General features: G+C 33.1%; 1 protein-coding gene across 1 annotated transcript; it reads left to right on the top strand.

Annotated features, from left to right (window-relative positions):
* The first annotated feature begins 7,971 nt into the window (after positions 1-7,971).
* Positions 7,972-11,059, top strand: LOC104708755 (uncharacterized). Its single transcript, XM_010425377.3, has 3 exons — positions 7,972-9,070; positions 9,656-9,830; positions 10,273-11,059. Exons 1-3 carry the CDS (start codon positions 8,204-8,206, stop codon positions 10,782-10,784), a joined length of 1,554 nt encoding a protein of 517 aa, XP_010423679.1. The 5' UTR covers positions 7,972-8,203; the 3' UTR covers positions 10,785-11,059.
* The last annotated feature ends 9,538 nt before the right edge of the window (positions 11,060-20,597 follow it).

The raw sequence follows: 20,597 nt of genomic DNA, 5'->3' as shown, positions 1-20,597 counted from the left end.
CCGTCTTTCACTCAGATCAAAACTCTGTGTATATTTATTATGTGTGTCAGTGTGTGTTCTCTAAAATGTTCGGTGCCGCAATAGTCCGAATATGTTAAAAACATTGATAGGTTTCTATTTTTAAACAAAGATCGACTTTAATTTACATGAGACTAGACTTCAATATATTTTCTTATAATTCAATGAGATGTGCGTTGAATGAGTGTATGTACCAGTCGTGCATGAGCATGGAGGAAAGCTACAAATCAAGCGACACGATCCAAGTTTAAGATACATACGGAGACATATTGTCTCACAATAAGTCAAAAGTCACAAACTTTTTTAATAGGACCAATATTTTTTTGTTTCAATAATTCATAATGTATCTAATATATAGGTTGGTGTTTATATTTTAGCTATTATTGAATCCTCTAACATAAATTGTATTGGGACATGCTTATTTTGGCTCTGCCCATATCTCTTCAATATATCTCGTCGGTTCACATGAATAGCCGTATACCTACAAATACAACAATTGATAAACAATACTACACGTCTACGTATATACTAATATGCGGTTACATTACTGATATAGATATCTTGTCTGTTTCCTTATTATCTTCGTATGTTTTCTTCCTCCGCGAAGCTTCTCAAAGAAATAAGATTCGCAAAAATCTTGCAAGTTGCCATTACAAAAAAAAAGGAAAAAAAAAGAACAAGAAGAAGGTATATATATCAAATTAGTGAAACGTGCATTTAAATAATTAAGTATTTTAATTTTTCAATCAATAAGGGGTATGAGTAATATAAACATGTGTTCCATAAACTTAAAATAAGAAACTACGTGGACATTTCTACACCAAATCACCCATATTTACATAATTGCATACAAAAAACCTATTTATGCTACCTTTGTACAGAAAAAAAAAATATTAAGTGTACCTTGCTCATATCTTAAATTCAGTGTCAAATATTTATCTTTCTATTTACAAATATTAACGTTAAACAAGAAGATAGATATTTGTATAGGTTTTTTTTTTGAGAAAAAAAAAAAACAAGAAGATAGATATTTGTATAGGTTTTATTTTTTTTTCGTCGCCTACATATATCACATATTTTTTAATCGAACGAATGCTTACAAATCACAATACTATAGGCTTATTGAAACGAACCAAAAAAGAAAAAAAACACCAAATTAATCGTGGAGAAAAAAGAGACGAGAAAACGCGAAAGAAAAAGAATCCAATGAAGGAAACGGGCCACGTCACCAAACCGCGAATTATGGACGTCCATACCAAGCGGCTGAACAAAAACGCCGACCGTTATTTGACACGTGTCGGTATGTGGGTGAAAGGTACGCACGTGTGTCTGGACGCACACGAAGCTTGTCCTTTAGTTTTATTTTATGTGACGGTGCTCTCACTAACCCAAGAGTGAATAAACAAAAAAAATTAATGGACCCCAATTTGATTTTCTAATATTCATGAATCGATGTTATTGTCTCATGTCTTATAAGATAGAAGTAAGTAAGTACTAGTACTATATTTAATCAATTACTTCACTTTATTATGACAAACTGTACTTATTATAAGCTTATAACTAACTTCAAATTTAACATTCTTTTAAGAAATTAGATGGTACAACCGTAATAAAAGAATCATTAGATTATAATTTTATCACGCATCAAAATATTTTATTTAGGCATCTATAACCCCCATTCTATTTTAGAATCAAAATTCTATTATACAGTAACATTTGCTCAAAATTATTCTATATATAGAATAATTCTATTCTCATTTCTATTTTTTTTATGTTAATTCAATGCTCTATTTTACAATTACTCTATTTTAGAGTAAAAAATAAATATATATATTGGAGATGATTTTAATATGTGAGTCATTATGCTGTTCTTTTTATATAGTCAAAGCGTTCTAAAAATTTGGTACAAAGTAGAATATATTGACATTTTGAGTTATGAATATTAATTTTATTATGTCACGATTTGACATGCTTTTCACTGGAAAAAAAAATTAGTAACGAAGAATTAAATTTGAATGGTCATAAACGAGGTAGCCTCATTTAACATGTTCCATTGCCGCTCTTTATCCATAACACCCAAAAAAAAACATGTTCTACAGCGAGTACGAGTACACTTTGGATTGGGTTTTAATTACCCGGCCGGTCAATACCTAACAAAAATACAACTAAATTATTCATGTGATTAGACTAATAATTGAGAACCCAAAGTATATCATAAGAAAATAAAATAACGTTGGGCAAAAGAATAACAATATAAAATTGGGTATGTCCTTAGTTTGTCTTGACATGCGAACACAAAAAGAATATTGAGAAACTACTTACCAAACACCAACCACTAGAAGCGCCAACCTTACCTAAATTCAAAGGTGATTACATTCATAACTAATTAATTAGTTCTTGAGATAAACCTAAAATCTAGTATTTATTATGTTCATTATATATAGCCTTTGTAAAGTTGTCGGGGTTTTACTACCTGACTTGTCTTAGTTTCAAACCTTAATTATAGTAGCTAGAGTCGTGTAATAACAATCCATATAGTTCCCTACCACTCCGATCATTTCATATTTTATATTAACATATAAATATCTAGGCATTTTAGTCTACTTGTATTTGTATATATATATACAATAGTCACAGGGATGTACATATTTATTTACATATAGAATATTTTTAAACAATTTTGCGTTTCAGTTGCGTCATATTTACTTGGTTTAACTTTACAGTTGGAGTAGCATATATATATCATAAAGTTTTATCCGAAGGAAAAATTATAGTACTCTCGAAGTGTCATTATAAGTCATAGTGTAGAAGTTATTTTTTTTACTTATATTGTAAATTGTAATAATGTCAGTATAGTTTTTATTGCATTTATACAAACACTGGTATAATTAATGAAAAGTTGCTTTCTAGTAAAGTGTCTCAATCATAGAACTGTCTTTTTCTATGCCAGTTAAGCACAATAATTAGGATTTTTTTGTTACATGACATTATAAATGTTTGTGTCTATCCTATGAAATGTAATATAACATACCAATCTATACTTTTTGGGTTAATAAGATACATATAATTATTATAACATATATAGTATAATGTTTCTCCCATACTGACTAATCATTTCAAGTTTGATTATCATATAACCCCCCAAAAAAAACTTGTCACCGTGACCCAATCAAAAGTTCATCATCACGCCACCAATAAAGATGTAGTGGCTGAGGTTCAACACATTTTTATGTTCTTTCGTACGTTAATCATAGAAAGTAATTGATGTTAACATTTCTTGAACACTCACAATCCACTGTCATGGAACATACTTTGCCTTCCATTTTATTTTTATCGCTAGACTACAAGCATGCGATTGGTTACATTATCATGAATAGTAAATATCTATAAGATTGTAATATATTCTTGCAAAACACAATGAAGAGATTGTCAAGTCTATCTAAGAATCGTCAAATGACAATGGACACTCATGTGATGTCACAAAATGTCAAAAAAAACAAACCAATTATTATGGAAAACCCTATAAATATTAATTTGGTATTTTTTATTTATTACAAAACTCACTTTTTTGGGGTGGCTGTATAAACATTAGGAATCGCTTTTGAGCAGAAGATCATTAGTTTCCATCATTATCCACAACATCTTTAGTTTCTACTGATGAATTTTTATATAAACAAAGTATTTAGACCCAAATACTATCCAAAATTACGACATATGTGAAAAATCAAATGTTTTTATCATATAGAACAGCTAAAATGTTTAACAATAGATAATTAAAAAAAATCGTAACGACAATACTTCTAACTCAAACCTGGACCCATGAAACAAATGTCAAACTACTATTACAATGAAGTGATAGATTTTTTATAATATTTATGACAAAATTTTATATCTGCCTAGGATACTCTCAACTTGTATATAGTTTTATGGAATGGGAATTCGCTTATCTCAGATTTTCTTGGGTAATTAAACGTGTTAATTACAACAGTTTTATGTTTATTCATGCGAATCTAAAAGACCATTATGAAAAGCTGGACCTTTTCACGCAAACCTAATGGCTCCACACAGTAAAATCTTAACTTTTAATCCTAAGAAAAGAATTTTAACTTTAGAATATTTAAAAATACAAGAAAAAGTATTGAACTGCAGAAATTTTGAATGTCAATATTATTATTTTCTTACTTCTTTTGCATTGCTACGAAAGTTACGGAACAGTATAAAGAGAACAAAAAAAAAATTCTGCAAAGCTGTCTGATTGGAAATTTGGAATACAAAATGTTGATAGAATTACACAATGATTTTGCTATTGCGTTATTTCATTCCTGATCAAATCAGTAGCGCAAGCAATTCCGACATATGTAATGTCATGTTTTCTCTTACCAAAAGCTATATGCTCAAAACTAACTAGCGCGATAGCCAATTTCTGGTGGAGCAATAAAGCAGACAGTAAAGGACTACACTGGATATCGTGGAAGCAATTGTGTACTCAACTTTCGGAAGGTGGGCTAGGCTTTAGAACACTAGAAGAATTTAATCTTGCCCTTTTGGCAAAGCAACTATGGAGATTGCTGAGATATCCAGATTCCCTTCTTAGCCGAGTTCTAAAAGGGAGATACTTTCAATATTGTAGTCCATTAGAGATACAAGTATCAAATCGACCTTCGTATGGCTGGAGGAGCATGTTGGCAGCAAAGCAAGTTCTTTCGTACGGAATTCGTAAGACCATAAGCTCGGGTTTTAATACGTGCATCTGGACTGAACCATGGATCCCAGATACGCCAGCACGACCACCCCAAAGTTTAACTAGTGAGAGAAATCCTTTGATTTGTGTTAACACCTTGATATATTTCAACACAAAAAAGTGGAAAATTGAACGTCTTCGGGAACTCTTCCCCCCGAAAGAAATTACCCTTATTTTGGGGATTAAACCGAGCTTGAATGCCTCGAGGGACGGCTATTCTTGGACTCTGACAAAGTCTGGAAATTATACCGTTAAATCTGGATACGAAGCCGCGAGAGCTATCTCTCGCCCTGCTTGCGACCTCCCTTCTCAGGGACCTAGTGTTACGACACTTAAGGCGCAAGCATGGAAGTTAAAAACATCACGGAAGCTTAAGCATTTCGTTTGGCAATGTGTGATTGGGTGCTTGGCAACATGTCAACGCCTGCATTATCGCCATATTGGTAGAGATAAAGATTGTCCTAGATGTGGAGCGGAGGAGGAAACTATAAACCATATGCTATTTGAATGCCCCCCAGCACGTCAAGTATGTGCTTTATCGACAATCCCTTCCCATCCTATGGTGTTCCCTTCATCTTCCCTATATAGCAACCTCGATTTTCTATATGGGCGTGGTAGAGATTCTGGTGCAACTGATCAAAACTTGAGAATGTTCCCGTGGATGATGTGGTACATTTGGAAGGCAAGAAATAAGAAAGTGTTTGAAAATATCTCTGAATCTCCGCAAGATACACTGGAGAAAGCTATCCAAGAAGAAGAAGTTTGGAGAAGAGCAAATAACAGAGACTTAGCACCAGCGGTAGTAGAAGCATGCATACCTTCGATCCCAATTCCTCAAGAATCCCTTGTATGCTTTATAGATGGATCTTGGCATACAGAGGTGGATAGGAGTGGGCATGGCTGGATTGCGTCTATCGGTGATAGAATCCTGCACATGGGGCTAAAAGGATCGCGCAGAAGCTTATCCCCATTACATGCAGAGTTAGATACCCTTATTTGGGCTATGGAGTGCTTATTAGCGTTGGACTTGGATAAAGCCCTTTTTGCTACGGATTGTTCAGACCTCCTAAGTATGGCGTCTAATATCGAAGATTGGCCGATCTTTTCATCAGAATTGAAGGATTTTATTCATTTCAGAGATAGATTTGCTAATTTCAGTATTAGATATATTTCCCGAGAGGATAATATCCGTGCCGATAAACTTGCGAAATGTGCAAGAGCACAAGGTTTCTGTTTTTCCCATGTAAGCTCGTCGGTACCTAATTGGCTCTCTTTCGAAGAAAGTCATCTCCGATAACTTAATATATGGGGTTTGATCGTCAAAAAAAAAAAAAAAAAAAAAATCAATCATACCAAATTTTTAATTATCTGTATATTATTTTCTAAAAAAAACCAAACATCTTTTTAAAATACATCATACTATTTTAACTTTTGACCTACACAAGTTTTCAATTTGAAAAAGAAAAAGAAAAAAATCATCCAAATAAATTCGATTTTATTAGAGAGTAAAGAGAAACCCCACCCCCCACCACCACTAGCTAGAGAAGCAGAAAGTGATTGAAGGAAATAAAGGAAGGCACGCGTTGCTCTGACCTTAATATATATATCTGGGAACTATATGAGGAAATAACTGTAATCAACTTTATTAAAATTACCATTCTCAGAAACACAATCATAATTACTTCTTTTCAAAAGACAGAAGTTTACGAAAAGATTTTTTTTTCTTTTATTTTAAATTAAAGTTGATGTGTCTGTGAAAGAGTAACCAATCAAAATGAAAATATGAAAGCTAGTATAAAATGGTTGTACCGTGTCCCTTTTTTTTTCTGGCCAATCTCTACGCACGACACGAGGAGCACTGTAAAAACCACAATTTTTAAAGTTATTTTTGCTGTTGTTACGTACTTTTCCAACTGTATAATTTTGAATTCCCCTTGCAAAAAATCGTATATGAGGCTAAAACATACTACTATTTATTTATCCCTTATTCTGTATGTTAAAGTTCATATGTATGTAAGTGTAACGTTACACTAATAGTTACATGAATGTAATGTTGAATGCAAATCTTTACTAATCCATCTAAATGCTGATCATATTATTATTCATCTCAAAAAGAGGATATATAAGTTTTTTTTGCTACCATAGTCCTCTGCAACCCCAAGAAAACAGCCGTCAATCTTAATTTCATTAATTCATGTGCAGTTTCTGTATCTCATTCTCATCTTAAATTTCAATTCTTTTAGACTAATCATGTGGTAACTTTTGAACACAAAATTTACATTGATGAAGCAAAAACAACTGAATTAACAAAAAAAACAACGACTGGGGTTTAATTAAATACTAGTAGTATATGAAACTGGTGAGAAAAAGGGTCGTCAAACAAAAAGTAGATGCAGTCAAAATGCAGTTCCTACAATAAATTGGGCATGCGTGTTTCTCTGTTTTGTCGTTTTCTATTTTATTTTTCTCACGAGTGTTTTTTTTTTTCATTTGTTTGTATTTTTTTTTTAACTCTTTACCTCTTTGAGATCGTCAACGCTTTTGTCCTTCTGAAGGAAAAAAGAATAGTTTTCACAGAAATGTGAAAAATGAAAACAACTATTCGATACTATTATTGAAATAAGCGCTCGTTTAGGAGGATTTTGAACTTTTCTACTTCTGTAATATATATGGACATCAAAGTATAAAAACCCCTTGACTCATCCAAAATTTGAATAAGAGACCATTGTTGAGTTTAAAATTTTTTTAAATGACTTAGAGAATAAAAAAGCTTGTGGGCATGGAAATAATGTTCCTAAATATTTATTATTTGGAGTGATGATTTAGCAAAACAAATGTTCATCTTAAATTAAAAAAAAAAAATCTTGTAAGTGTGTATATTACAAAATAAATAAGTTTATTGTAGTATTAGATATTATGAAATTGCTCTTAACACATGTGCATTAGTAAAGAACATCTAATTAACATGAAACATATTACGTACTGTATTCAGAAAGAGCAATATTTACAGTCAAGGGGACCAATTCGTTTAAAGAAATATTATTATTTTTGTTTCCCTTTGGAAATAACATTGAGGTTCCCCTACGAATTTTAAAATTATTTTTTATTTTGTTGGTGTGCTCTTTATTTAATCACACATTACAAAACAAAACAAAAAAGACTAACCAAAAAAAAATTAATACTATACAATTATTTTTGTTTCTTCCTCTTCTACCTACAACTATTTATTTACTTAGCCCCTTGCCTCGATCTTTTAAAACCATCCACATTTTTGAATCACCACCATCAACATCGCTCTCTCTCTCTTCTCCTTCTCTCTATCTGAGTCCAGAAACTTTCACTTTAATTACAAAATTTAAAACTTTTGAATAAACTCACGAGAAAGTTCTGTGTTCTTTTTTTGGTGTTCTTACTCTGTTTCTTGTTGTTGGTAATTTTGATACAATGGCGTCTCAGAGACATTTAAAAGATCTTCTTGAAGAAGATCAAGAACCGTTTCAGCTTCAGAGTTACATCTCAGACCGACGTTGCCAAATCAATCGTCCGGTAACGCATTTACAGGTCAAGAAACGCAGACCTATCTCTCAAAACGCTGGTGGACTTCCCTCGCGTTTCTGCCGCAACGCTTGTTTCTTCTCTCTACGCGATTCTCCCGACCCGAAGAAGTCACCACTCTTTGAATTCAAGTCGCCGAACCGTAGCCAAAACGCGATCTTCGTCAACATACCGGCGAGAACCGCGTCGATACTACTAGAAGCTGCGGTTAGGATACAGAAACAGAGCTCGGAAGGGTCTAAAACAAGAACGCGAAACGCAGGAAACGCGTTCGGGATATTTGGTTCTGTTTTAAAGAAGCTAACGCACAGAAAGAAACGCGAAATCAACAACGGTGGACGCGTTTCTTCTTCGGTGAAGGATATGTTGAGATGGGAATCTCCGGTTGTTCGTAAAATAGTCACAAGAAAATCCAAACGCAAAGAAGAAGAAGAAAACGTTTCGTCAAAAACGCATAAAACCGCGTCTGAGACGCAGTTCTCGCGGAGGTCAAGTAGTAGTGGCGTTTGGTCAGAGAGTGTTACAAACGGAGAGAGATCTTGGGACGTTGATTTCGAAACGTCGGTAAGCTCAAGCAGCAGATCCAACGGTTCAGATGAGTTTGCGATGATGATGAACGGTCAAGATTATACTGAAGATAAACGTCATTGTGAAAGCCCGTTTCATTTTGTTCTCCAAACAATGCCTTCAAACGGCGGTTTCAGAACGCCAAATTTCACATCACCTGCGGCTTCTCCACGCCACGATTGTCTTGAGGTTTGTCTCTTTCTTCAATTAAATTATTTAATAATGATTACATTTTTTTTTGGTAAGAGTTTGTTTAGTAATGATTACATTATTATTCGTTAGTTAGAAATCGAAAAAAAAAGAAAAGTCTGTAGAAATAATTGATGAACATAATAATAACTCGATGGGTTTTAAAGATTTGAAAATACAAAATATGTTCTCAAAAATGGTAATTAATGACTTTTTAGCTTGTTTGAATTAGCTGCAAAGTAAAGAAAGTTTAAAAGTAATGACAAAAATACCCCGCGAACTCATCGTTTGGTAGTTTTCGAAGATGCAAAAACAGTTGAAGACAAATGTATATTTCGTCTTTTCGAAAATTAACTCAGCCTTTTGTGTTGTTGAAAACAAAGTTGATCTCTTGTCTCTGACATGCAAATCTCTCTTTCTTGTCTTTGTGTTTTTTTTGGTTTTTGTCTATCAAAAAAATTATTTAGCAATAGAGTCAAAAGAATTTGTCTTTGTGTTGTGTGTTTTCCATCAGTCAAAAACAATCAGTAGAATTAAGCATATAATCTGAAGTTATCTAAAAGTACTTAATTTTGTATTAAACAGATGAAAAAAGAGAGTTATGAAGTAGAGAAGCTAAAGAAACTAGAAATGGAAGAAGAAGAGGAAGATAAAGAACAGTGCAGCCCAGTATCAGTTTTGGACCCTCCATTTCAGGACGATGACGAAGACATTCACATGGATGACAATAACATCCCTTCCAGCTTCAGATCTGTACAAAGTACGTTTTCGAACCACTCTTTTGTCTCAAAGTTTTCAGCTTCTCATTTAATTTTCCCACCTTACCAAACTATTGGTTGATTTCTCCTTAAATGGTTTATAAAACTCTCCTTGTAAGATTTTATGATTTCGAGAAAAAAAAAAAAAAAGAACAGTAACGTGTTCGTGCACCAATAGTGTTTGTTATTATTGAATTGTCTGATTGTCTCAGTGACGTTTACATCACAGTGTTTTGCTAAAGTGTCTCACTGACATTTTTGGGTTTTAAAATCTTGTGACTAGTTCTATTAGATTTGGGAAAGTTCACATTTTTTGTGTGTATAGTTCCTTTTTGTTATATTGGTACATTTCCTATTCTCATAAGTATTTTGTAATTTATTTGTAGCTTAAGTTAGGGTTTTGTATGAATGAACTAATGTTTATTTTTGGATCTGGATTTACAGAAGCAAAGCATCTGCTACTACAAAAGCTTTATAGATTCGAGCAACTCGCGGGTTTGGATCCCATGGAACTCGAGAAAAGAATGTCAGAGCAAGAGACCGAGGAGGACGAGGATGAGGAGGAGGAGGAAGAAGATATGAAAAGTCTTTATTACCATTGTGAGATTATAACTCAGAGAGTTCTTAAAACATACTTTGAAGACATGAGTGAAGTTCCCGAAGGCATAGAAGCATTGATCTCGGACCTCGCAGCAGAGGAATTACAAAACGACATTGTTTTGCTTGACGATGAAGCTGTAGCCAAAAGGGTATGCGAGAGATTGAGATCTTGGAGAGATGTGGAGTCGAACACAATTGATATGATGGTCGAACATGATTTCAGAACAGAGAGTTTTGGATTATGGAAATCAAAGAACGACGCTGAAGTTGCAGAGACGGTTTTGGATATCGAGTTTGAGATTTTCGAGGATTTGGTTGAAGAATTATCACAAGACATTGGCGGTGGAGATCGATGATTCGGTATTTATATATTCGGGTAGATTCCGTCGCAAGTAATGACAAACTAACCTGCGTTGTTTAGATGGATGGTGGACTGGTGGCTGTATGTAAAAGTTTTGCTTGATGAGAGAGTATTCAGATTTTGTGTAATTTCTTATGCGTAACTGAGAATTTCATAGGATCAGTGAAATTTCTCTAAACTCTCTGAGTCGGGTTCTCTGATTCAGTGTAGTTTGTAGTTGACAATTAATTTATTTCACATTAATTTATTTACTTGTTAAGTTTTTCTTAACCTAATTGTAAGTGGGTGCAAAGCAAATCCGTTATGGGCCAAAAAATGCACTGGCCTGTTTGACCTATAAGGCCCAAGAAGCTCAAAGAGATGTATGTGTATAACTACGGATTAGGCTAAGTACGAATATCTTTTTCATATACCAAAAAGAAAAAGAAAAAAAGAAGAAGAAGACCATATATATTGATTGAGCCAAATAACCAATGATAATACTATTATTACATCCGTGACAGGAATTTCAGATCGATGTCGAAAGTAATACGTGTGGTCCAATGTTGTCAGATTAAAAACTCCAACTAATTGTCAAGCATAGAGAGATCATTCACTAGATGAACAAAAATTTATTATTATTTACAAAGAACTAATAAAACTTTGATAGAAACTTACAATATGAGAACATGAATTGATTTAGTATTATTTTTTACATGATTCATGATTAGCACTAATTCGGTGATATATATTTGCCTGGAACCAGGCATTAGAGAGAAGACGTCTTTATTACTCTTTTGTAAAAAATTTAAATATAATTAATTAGTCAAAAGGTGTCTTTAATCAACTATAGTTCTCATGTTTAAAATACTACATAATCTTTATGAAAAAGACATCTCCACTATTATTTTCCTCTTTCGTCGTTGACACCTCGGTTAACGTTTCCCTTTTTCCTGAATAAAAAGTTCATACGAATCGAGTTCACTCCGAGTTTCCACTTCAAAGACAAAAAAACAAGAAAAAGCATAATTCTTTTCTAAAATTTTTGTCTTACAATGATTTTTTTTTCTTTAAATTTATAAATAAATCATATTGCGTTAAGTTGCCATCTTATTACAAAAGAAAAAAAAAGAGTCACGATTAATATTAGCTACTTATTTGTTAGATTTGAGAACACACACACACACAAAAAAAAACGGCCATGTAGCATAGGTTTATGCTTGTACTGCTCAAGCGTTGCTATGTTGTTGTAATTATAAGTTAACTAACAAATAATTGGATAATTTTATAATATTTAGTGATGAAGATATTTGGTTTATTAATAATTTAATATAAGAGATTACCCGTGAATATGGGTCACGGTCTATCATTCCCTAACGGTCCCCCGCCACCACAGCAAAAATCAAAATATATTTCATCTCTAATAATTAATCGACCAACCTTTGAATTAATTCCATAAGCTAGCTTATTCCCACGATATATATAATCAGTCGTTTTATTTTTAGTTTTTCAAATTACTATATGAGCTATGACGTGAAAAGAACATTTGAATCAATATCTTCCCAAAACTCAACCAAGTTAAATTCTTTCAGAAAATTTGATCTTACTATATCAGTCTCAGACAAAAACCTAGCTTCTTCCATTTTTTTCACATCATCCAAATTAAACGACACTTTGCCTATTATTCAAAGTGTTATATTTCTTGCAATTTATTGTGGAAAGTCTCTTGCATTTAGTGTTAGTTTGTTTCTTGATTACTTTCTTGTAAAGCGAAGCTATATATAGGGAACCACTTCATCTCTTTGTGTTACTTCTTTTACTATTTGGTGACAAAAAAATGGTAAAGTTCAGACATCAATCAAAATCGGGATATCATTAATCATCTATGCATTTTGAATTCTCCATTTGATTTATCGAACAAATATTCATATACAAAATTATTTTAAAATAACTATGCTTTATAAGAATTAGATAGTGTATGTTCTATGAACAAATCTTGAGAAGATCTATAAAAGGAAAACAAAATTCAAAAAGGCAATGAAAAAGAAGGGTATGCTTTAATTTGCACAAATATTATTACATACTGTTAAACTAAAATTCAAAAAAAATTAGATAGCTTTCTCCTTTTTTTATTATTTCAACGTTTTACCTTTTGACATCGGCACTACCCCTTTCAACCAGATTCACTTTTCTAGTCGTATAGAACTTCTTTACCTAATTCTCAAGGTCGATGTTAATGGCAGACCCTATTTGATCTTATTGTTTATACATAATAATTATATAAAAAAAAAAACTTATTTTGATGACAAAATTTCAAGTACTCAAGATTACAAGTTAAATCTAATGGATGTACGACGGATGGTAGGAATTTCACAATTACATTTTATAGGTAAACCATTTTCGAATACACTATTATAAGTGGGTTTTGGACTAGTGTGAGTAAGTACCACGGAAATTAAATGAAACGATTGGACCTATAAATCAGCATATGTAAGTACAATTCAAATTGGAGATTATATACTCAATGAGTGTGAAAGTATGTAATATCACTCAACTTGTGATACCAAATTGTGTATATAATCTATACTTTCAGGGTTCCCAAATGCATGCATCCGTCGTTTCAAACCTTCCAACAACATGGGCCTTCGCACTACAAAACCTTTCTTTTTACCTTTCCTCCTTGATTTTATTTTCTTGAAAATCATTCTGATAAGAAAAGCCAGAACGAAATATTAAGGAAAAAAGGCTAAAATATCAAAATCCAGCTGGTTGGTGTGACCCCGCATTCTTATCGACATCCATCAATGTACCCCTGTTATCAAACATCGATTATAAGCCTCCAATTTGTATGTATCTTTCCAAAATTTGTAGTATTCCATTCGATTATACGCGTATACAACACATGATTCAGATTTAAGTTGTAATGTGTTATAACACTTTGCAATGACATATAAACCATGAAAATTGTCTAATACCGGACGCCTCTGTAACGTGTTATTTTGATTTTTAATAGTAACATATAAAATAATATTTGGGGAATGGTTGTCATAATCGCGCCATGATTTACGACGTGTGCATCGAAAGAATTAAGAGATTAGGCCATTCGATTGCTGCAAGCTGCAACACCTGATATGCGTATTTTATCGTGTAATTGATTCCAACGCACACATATACTGAGGTTAGTTTGAAAATAAGAAAAAGATATTAATAATTTTCCGAATTAATGATAACTAAAACCTATCTGAATGTAACAAGGAAATTGGTCTTCTACTTTATGCAACAGCTTTTCGTTGCAGCTATCTCTTCATGTAACTCTCTTTTTTTGTTTTTTTGACATTCTCAATTTTAGCTATCCCTTGATATAGTTTTTGAAATGATATTTAAATTATTAAAAATAAATAAAAATTATTACCTCTTCGTATACATAAAGTGTTCTTATTCTACTAGCAACCAATCCTGATTAAATAAATATAGAAACTGTTAGAGAGCAGTAATGGTGGAAATTGAAAAACACTGTGTCTGTACATATGAACACACGTATATAGATATGTGTACATTGCATGGATCGAACGTCTACCTACGTGAAAAGCAAGTCATCAGGTCTGACCACTCTGAGTTTCAGACACTCTCATTAATATTTTTCCTCTTTAATTATATATTTTCAATGTTTTTAAAAAAAAGATTTTAAGAATTACTTTTCTTCTCTTTGGTTTTCTTTAATATATTTTGTCGGGATTAAGACAAAAGACTGAGTGAGCAAGACTGAGATTCTTCTGTTCAGCATGTTTCCCTTATTAAGGACTCTCTTCTTCTCTTACAGTTACTATACACTGTCCATGATTTCATCACTCTCTACGTACTCTGCTTTTACTTCCATATTTTTTTTTGTATTTCTGTAATATTAAGAATTGATTGCGCATCTCTCTTTCCACACCTGTTAACATCTCCTTATATATATAATCTCTCTGTATTACAATAGATGATGTTTTAGGATTTTCAAAATGTTTTTAATGTTTAGCTATAAATGTATTCTTTATTTATAATAACATATTTTATAATTATTAACCAATAGTAATTCATCAAACTTTTAAATTTTCATTTATTGCTTGAAATTTACAATTTCTTAGCATTAATTGTTTAAAGTATACATAAAATCAATCTTTATGATACAAAAAAAAATCATAGAAAAACATGTTTTATGATAGGGAGGAAGTATATATATCTCTAGGCAGTTCGAAAATAAAATGTGACTGTACATATATGTTGCTTTTGTTTGTCCTTTCAAAGAAATAATTACATCTTCACTTTAGGAGTATATCTTTTAAAATAAATCCGAATGATCATTACGTGTTTGTCGGCATCTAGCTACCTCATGTCAAATATTAATTAAGTAACATTAGCGACTGATTGTTTGGAAATAAAACCTCTCTATATTCATGATATTTTGCACCGTGGTCCACAACTTTTGTGAGAAGAATGTCTTTCAGTTTATAAAATTTTAAAGTTTTAAACGATATGATTGCTGAGGAATATAATATATTGATTCATACACAACTATGGAAAGATAGATATTGTTAACAAATTAAAGAGATAGATCTTCAATGATAGAACAAAAATATATTATAAAAAACAGATCATGGTTGAGGCAACTTTCCCTTTTTTCAATAAAAACCAAAGGTTGCTTTAAAGAAAATCATGACATTTTCATATAAAGAAAGAACCGTAGAATATGATAAAATCCCGATGGCTAATGTTGTAATCGGAGAAATAACTAATCAGTATACTAAGTGAAATTAAGTTGATGGTATTGGTACGTAACTCATATATCGGATAGGCATTAATTAATAGAAACTCTATGTTCAATAATTTTTTAAGCTAAAAATTGTACCCTCACAGAAATTCTAACATTTTATTTGTAATAAAGTACGACTTTTAAAATCAATGTAGGAATACTATGGTGGTGTACGAATGAATAAAGGCCCTACCGCATACTGTTATTATTGTAATCTAATATGAAAAATCATGGCATGCATGTGTCCATAACATCGACCCATCTTAGTAGAGTTCAGATTTAGTCTCACTTTCGCGCAAAAGCATGCTACTTTGTCTCTAGACGATGTGGAAATTATAGGCCACTTCTTGAGCTATCAATATATATATATAATATATATAGGTCAATGCGGTGTAAATATACCAATTTTAAGTATATTTTTAGGGTTGAAAGCATTCATATTAACTATTTCATTTTAGTTGTTATAATACATTGTCATTGTTTCTACAGAGACAGAATGGATACATCATCTGCTTTCGAATTTTTGAAGGGGAAAAGAGGATCATTCAAACCCATGTGTGATTATGAGAAAGAGAAGTTCGCGTAAGTCAGATTATACTCGCGTATCAAACTCATAATATGAATCGGATGACGCAATGCAGTTTGTACGTAACTGGATTTTCTTACGAATTCAAAAATAAATTATACTATTAGAATTATAAGAAAGAAAAAAAAAATTCCGAAGTTTCACCATAATTTATACAACAGTAATTAGGTTTTTGGTCAAATAACAATAATCAGTTAGCCCTTTTTCAAAAATAAAAATAAAAAAGAAGAACAATAATTAGTTTCGTATTAGCCAAATGTGAATTATTATTTCAATCATTTAGGACATAATTGCAAAAAATATGTTTACCACACTTACAAACTTAATTAAGAATGTTTGAAAATATATCTACATAATTGTGTCAGTGTCACAATTTTAACTTCAATTCGGTTTAAATGTAATATATATCATTAATTATGTTGTGTGTTGTTGGAAAATAAAATTTGCGTACGTAGAAATATATATCAAGATAGCAATCTTCTCTTTAATTCGCTGTGCTATGTTTGTATACTATTATCCAATTGTGAGAAACTTTTGCAGTATCAAAATAATTATAGATATGAATGATTTCTAATTCTTTAAATTAGATTCCTTTAAATCAAGAAAAAAAAAGAGAGACACGAAAAAGAAGAAGATAAGGTGTCAATTAATTTGGCGGTGTTGAAACAATAAATAGGTAGGTAGGTGACAAATGCAAACCCTAGTTACTTGTCTATTTGTCCCCAGGCCATCGATGAAGCAACTATTTTCTTGAGATTCTTTCTATCGAATGAAACTGAGAAGAGCAGAGGAGTATTTTTTTTTTTTTTTTTGGACAAACAATGATTCTATTCATTCAAACAGAAGCATTATAAAGGAGGGGATAAAGTATCCCAGAGTTAAGACAAATACAAATACAAATAAAAGTTTTCCCCAAAGCCATAAAGATAAACAAGAGTAAGGTAGAGATCAAGCGAGACTCCATGAGGGCTATAAAACTAGTGCTAAAGAGCACTTGGAGACATGTGGGATCATGGTTGCAGGATCGGACATCTTCGAGGGTCTCGAGAGATGACAGGAAGGTCACGGTCAAAAGACACAGTACCGTAGGTAGAAGAGTCAGTGCCAAGGAACACACTGAAGTGATATACACTAGCAGGATCATAACCATGGCAGTGATTTGGGGGCCGATAGCCCGTATGGTGATGGAGGTGATGGTGGTTGGTTGCTTAACAAGGTAAAGCCTGAAGTAAGTCGCTAGAATCATCGAGGGGTGGTTATTGGTAGAGAGAATTCGACCATAACCACAACCTCGATAACTTGAATTCAGAACTAGCATGCCATGAAACTTCACAACCTTTGAAGCATTAGAGTTCAAGATAGAAACTATCTTCAGGATTTGCAAGAAATAAGTGTAAAACCGTAACATAACAGGTAGGTCCTCTCTGCCATGGAGATGGTGATCAAGAATTCTACACAAAGTTAGTAGTCGGTAAAACACTGGTGAATAAAGAGCAGACCTGGGCTTCGGAGGAGAGGTTGGTTGCAAGACATTGGGTGTTAGAGAGTTCATCAATGAAGCTAAATGCAGGTGCAAAGAAGTGATGTAATATCGTGCTAGAACATGTGGGTCCTCTCTGCCATGGAAATGGTGATCAAGGGTTCCACACAAAGTTTGCAATCGACACAACACAAGGACATAAATAAACGGCCTGAGCTTCAGAGGAGGGTATGATTGCTGGGAAATAGGAGAGACATGATAACTCCAATAGACAATGTCATAAGTTGAGCAGTAGCCATAGTTCTAACATACCCCTTGTAAATCTAAGACAGACTAGCTACACGGATTCTTTGATGCAGTCTTCGAACACCGAGGATATCCAAGCAAACTAGTAACAATCTATAGGAGAACAGAGGGTTAGAATGAGAGAACCTGGACATTTGGAGGTTTTGCAAGACCATTTGGGAAGCCAACAAGCCGAGTTTGGGTCCAAAACTCATCCGCAGAAATCCAGTGGATAATGAGGATGGCCAGGGGAGTTGGTTTGTGCAGCGGCTAACCGGAGAGGAGAAGAAGTTTTGCTTCTCTGGTGGGTATGGCCATGAGTCTGCGAAGCTCTCAGGGTGACATGTCTCTATAGCGAGAGTCCAATAGCGGAGGCAAGTCGCATAGCTGAAAGATTCCCCGCCAGTCAACGATCCCGACGTCCCCTGGGGAGGTTCAGTTAATGTTGCGGCACAAGGTTCTTCAGAAGCGGAGCACAATCCGGTTCGAGAGAATTGGGGGTGCAAGGACTTTGAAGACGTCGACGGTAGGGTTGGGCGAGGGTAAAGGAGGATGGGGTTCGCCGGACTCTACTTCCTTCGGTATGAAAGCGAGGGCAAGCCTTCTTCGTCTGGATCTGGGTTAAAGGTCGAGGACTGGTAACGACTCAAAAGGGGAAAATAAAAGGGGAAAATAGAGCTACCAAAGGAAACTAAGGAAACCATGAAACAGCAGAGCATCGAAATGGGTGAGAGGACCCGACGTCGGCGAATAAAACGAAGCACAATCGAATATTAGTGTCCGAGAGAGAAAATATTAGAGCGAACTCGAGCAGAGGAGTATTAGATAAACAAAGCACAATCGAATAAAACGACGCCGTTGGGACGTGTCTGCTAAGGGACTGTTGAAGTCTCCCGAAGTCAATAAAAGGCAAAACTTTTTAGGGTCCTCTATAATAGACGATTACGAATGTGACACGTGTCTTCAGCTCGTCATTTTAATATGATAAAATATTATTCTTTTTCCTATTCTATTTTTTCTCATAATCTTGTTTCTTTCTTCATTAGTCCACTAATTCTTTTTAATAAAACGTTCTCTGATTCACTGGGTTACCGTGGAATTTAGTTGATAGGATAGTTAAAATATGTATCTTCATATTGTCATGACTCATGAGATTGCAAATTAAATCGGATTTTCACTATTATTGTTTTTATTCAATTTCAATCAGATAACATTTTTTATTAATAGTTGAGTGATAGATATATACTTTATTATTTTATTTTTTAAAAAAGACTTTGATGACTACTATTAAGTATTAACCATATTGAGAATTATGAAGCATTACTCAATCACATTTTATGTATGCATTCACAATCAAATTAATGTTTTATCATGAACGTAATAACGTCATTCCTCCATCTCGCTAACTCCCCAACATCTATTCATGAAATTGGACAGGATCATTGAGAACATAACGGCCAAATCCGACCGCCAATCGTTAGAAGATTTTATGCACATTTGGCTATTAGTTTGATTTTTGAAGTTGATGTTGGATTTTAGATATATATTTGATTGTACAAAAAAACACTCATTGTTCTTATGAGAAACTCTTTTATCTCGGTTTAAATTTAGGGTTTGGGTTATAGTTACAATAGCTCTTAAATATGAATCTGGATTTGAATTTTTGATTTTATAAGGAATGAAGTTTCGAAAATGGAATTATTGATCAAAAGGGATTAAAACTTAGTGAACATTAGGATTGAAGCAATAAAAGTGTCAAAAGGACAATAAAGCCAAATGGTTAGGGATTAGACAGGTTGAAATGTTGGGGAGCATAAAAGCCAATAATTTGGTAATTTTCGGAGGACCCCCCTCTTATTGCGGCCACTTAATTCTATTAAAATTTTCTCATAAATTCACACACATGCCTCTGGAATTTTTATCTTTAAAAGTTATGTATGCCAGAAGAAACTTTTTAAAGAATACGAAGCTTTAAAAGCTGAAACGCAGATTTGAAAAGTAAAACAAAAGGTACATGAATTGGTTAACATGACAACGAAATCGTCATAAATCTAAAATTGTAAAAAATAATCATTTTTTAAGGTATACTAATTTATAGTTCAAAACTTACATGTTATGTCTGCGTGCCATACCATACTACAAATTTATCCCGTTGTATAATCAGTTAATCACACTAATGGGAGACATTTATTAGGTTTACAAAAATGAATATCTACGTAATCAATCACACTGTTAGTTTTAAATAAAATCCTAGAAAAAGGTTGTACAATTATGAAGTCACATGTGCAAACTGCAGTGCAATTATCCTTCATAACAAATCCAAATAATGAAATTTCATAGTAAAAATTATACAGAGAACAAAAGACAAGTATCTTCTGATAATTGGTTAAACCCTACAAATCTTATTAGATATTGAACGTAAACCTCAAAATCCAAATAGAAGGACCTCGATCTATTATTGTCTCTAAGTGAGACAAAACCTTACATTGATATATATATGAATAATGCACACATGTATTCAAATAATTTGATAGAGATGATGAATACTGAGCGAGACACATGTTACAAAACACACATACATACAAAATCTCATACAAAAAGATCTGTATATCTAATCTAATATACATCTCTCTCTCTCTCTCTCTCTCTCTCTCTCTCTCTCTCTCTCTCTCTCTCTCTCTCTCTC

Source organism: Camelina sativa, chromosome 8 (assembly GCF_030686135.1).
Source record: "Camelina sativa cultivar CO46 ecotype springtype chromosome 8, ASM3068613v1".
Taxonomy (NCBI): Eukaryota; Viridiplantae; Streptophyta; class Magnoliopsida; order Brassicales; family Brassicaceae; genus Camelina; species Camelina sativa.
Note: the sequence above shows the minus strand (reverse complement) of the source record. Positions and strands in the feature narration are given on the sequence as shown.

Excerpts from the sequence above, each read along its gene's own strand:
- LOC104708755 (XM_010425377.3), top strand. The coding sequence starts at position 8,204 with ATGGCGTCTCAGAGACATTTAAAAGATCTTCTTGAAGAAGATCAAGAA. Across the intron at positions 9,071-9,655 it reads CACGCCACGATTGTCTTGAG|ATGAAAAAAGAGAGTTATGA; the intron begins GTTTGTCTCTTT and ends TGTATTAAACAG. Across the intron at positions 9,831-10,272 it reads CAGCTTCAGATCTGTACAAA|AAGCAAAGCATCTGCTACTA; the intron begins GTACGTTTTCGA and ends CTGGATTTACAG.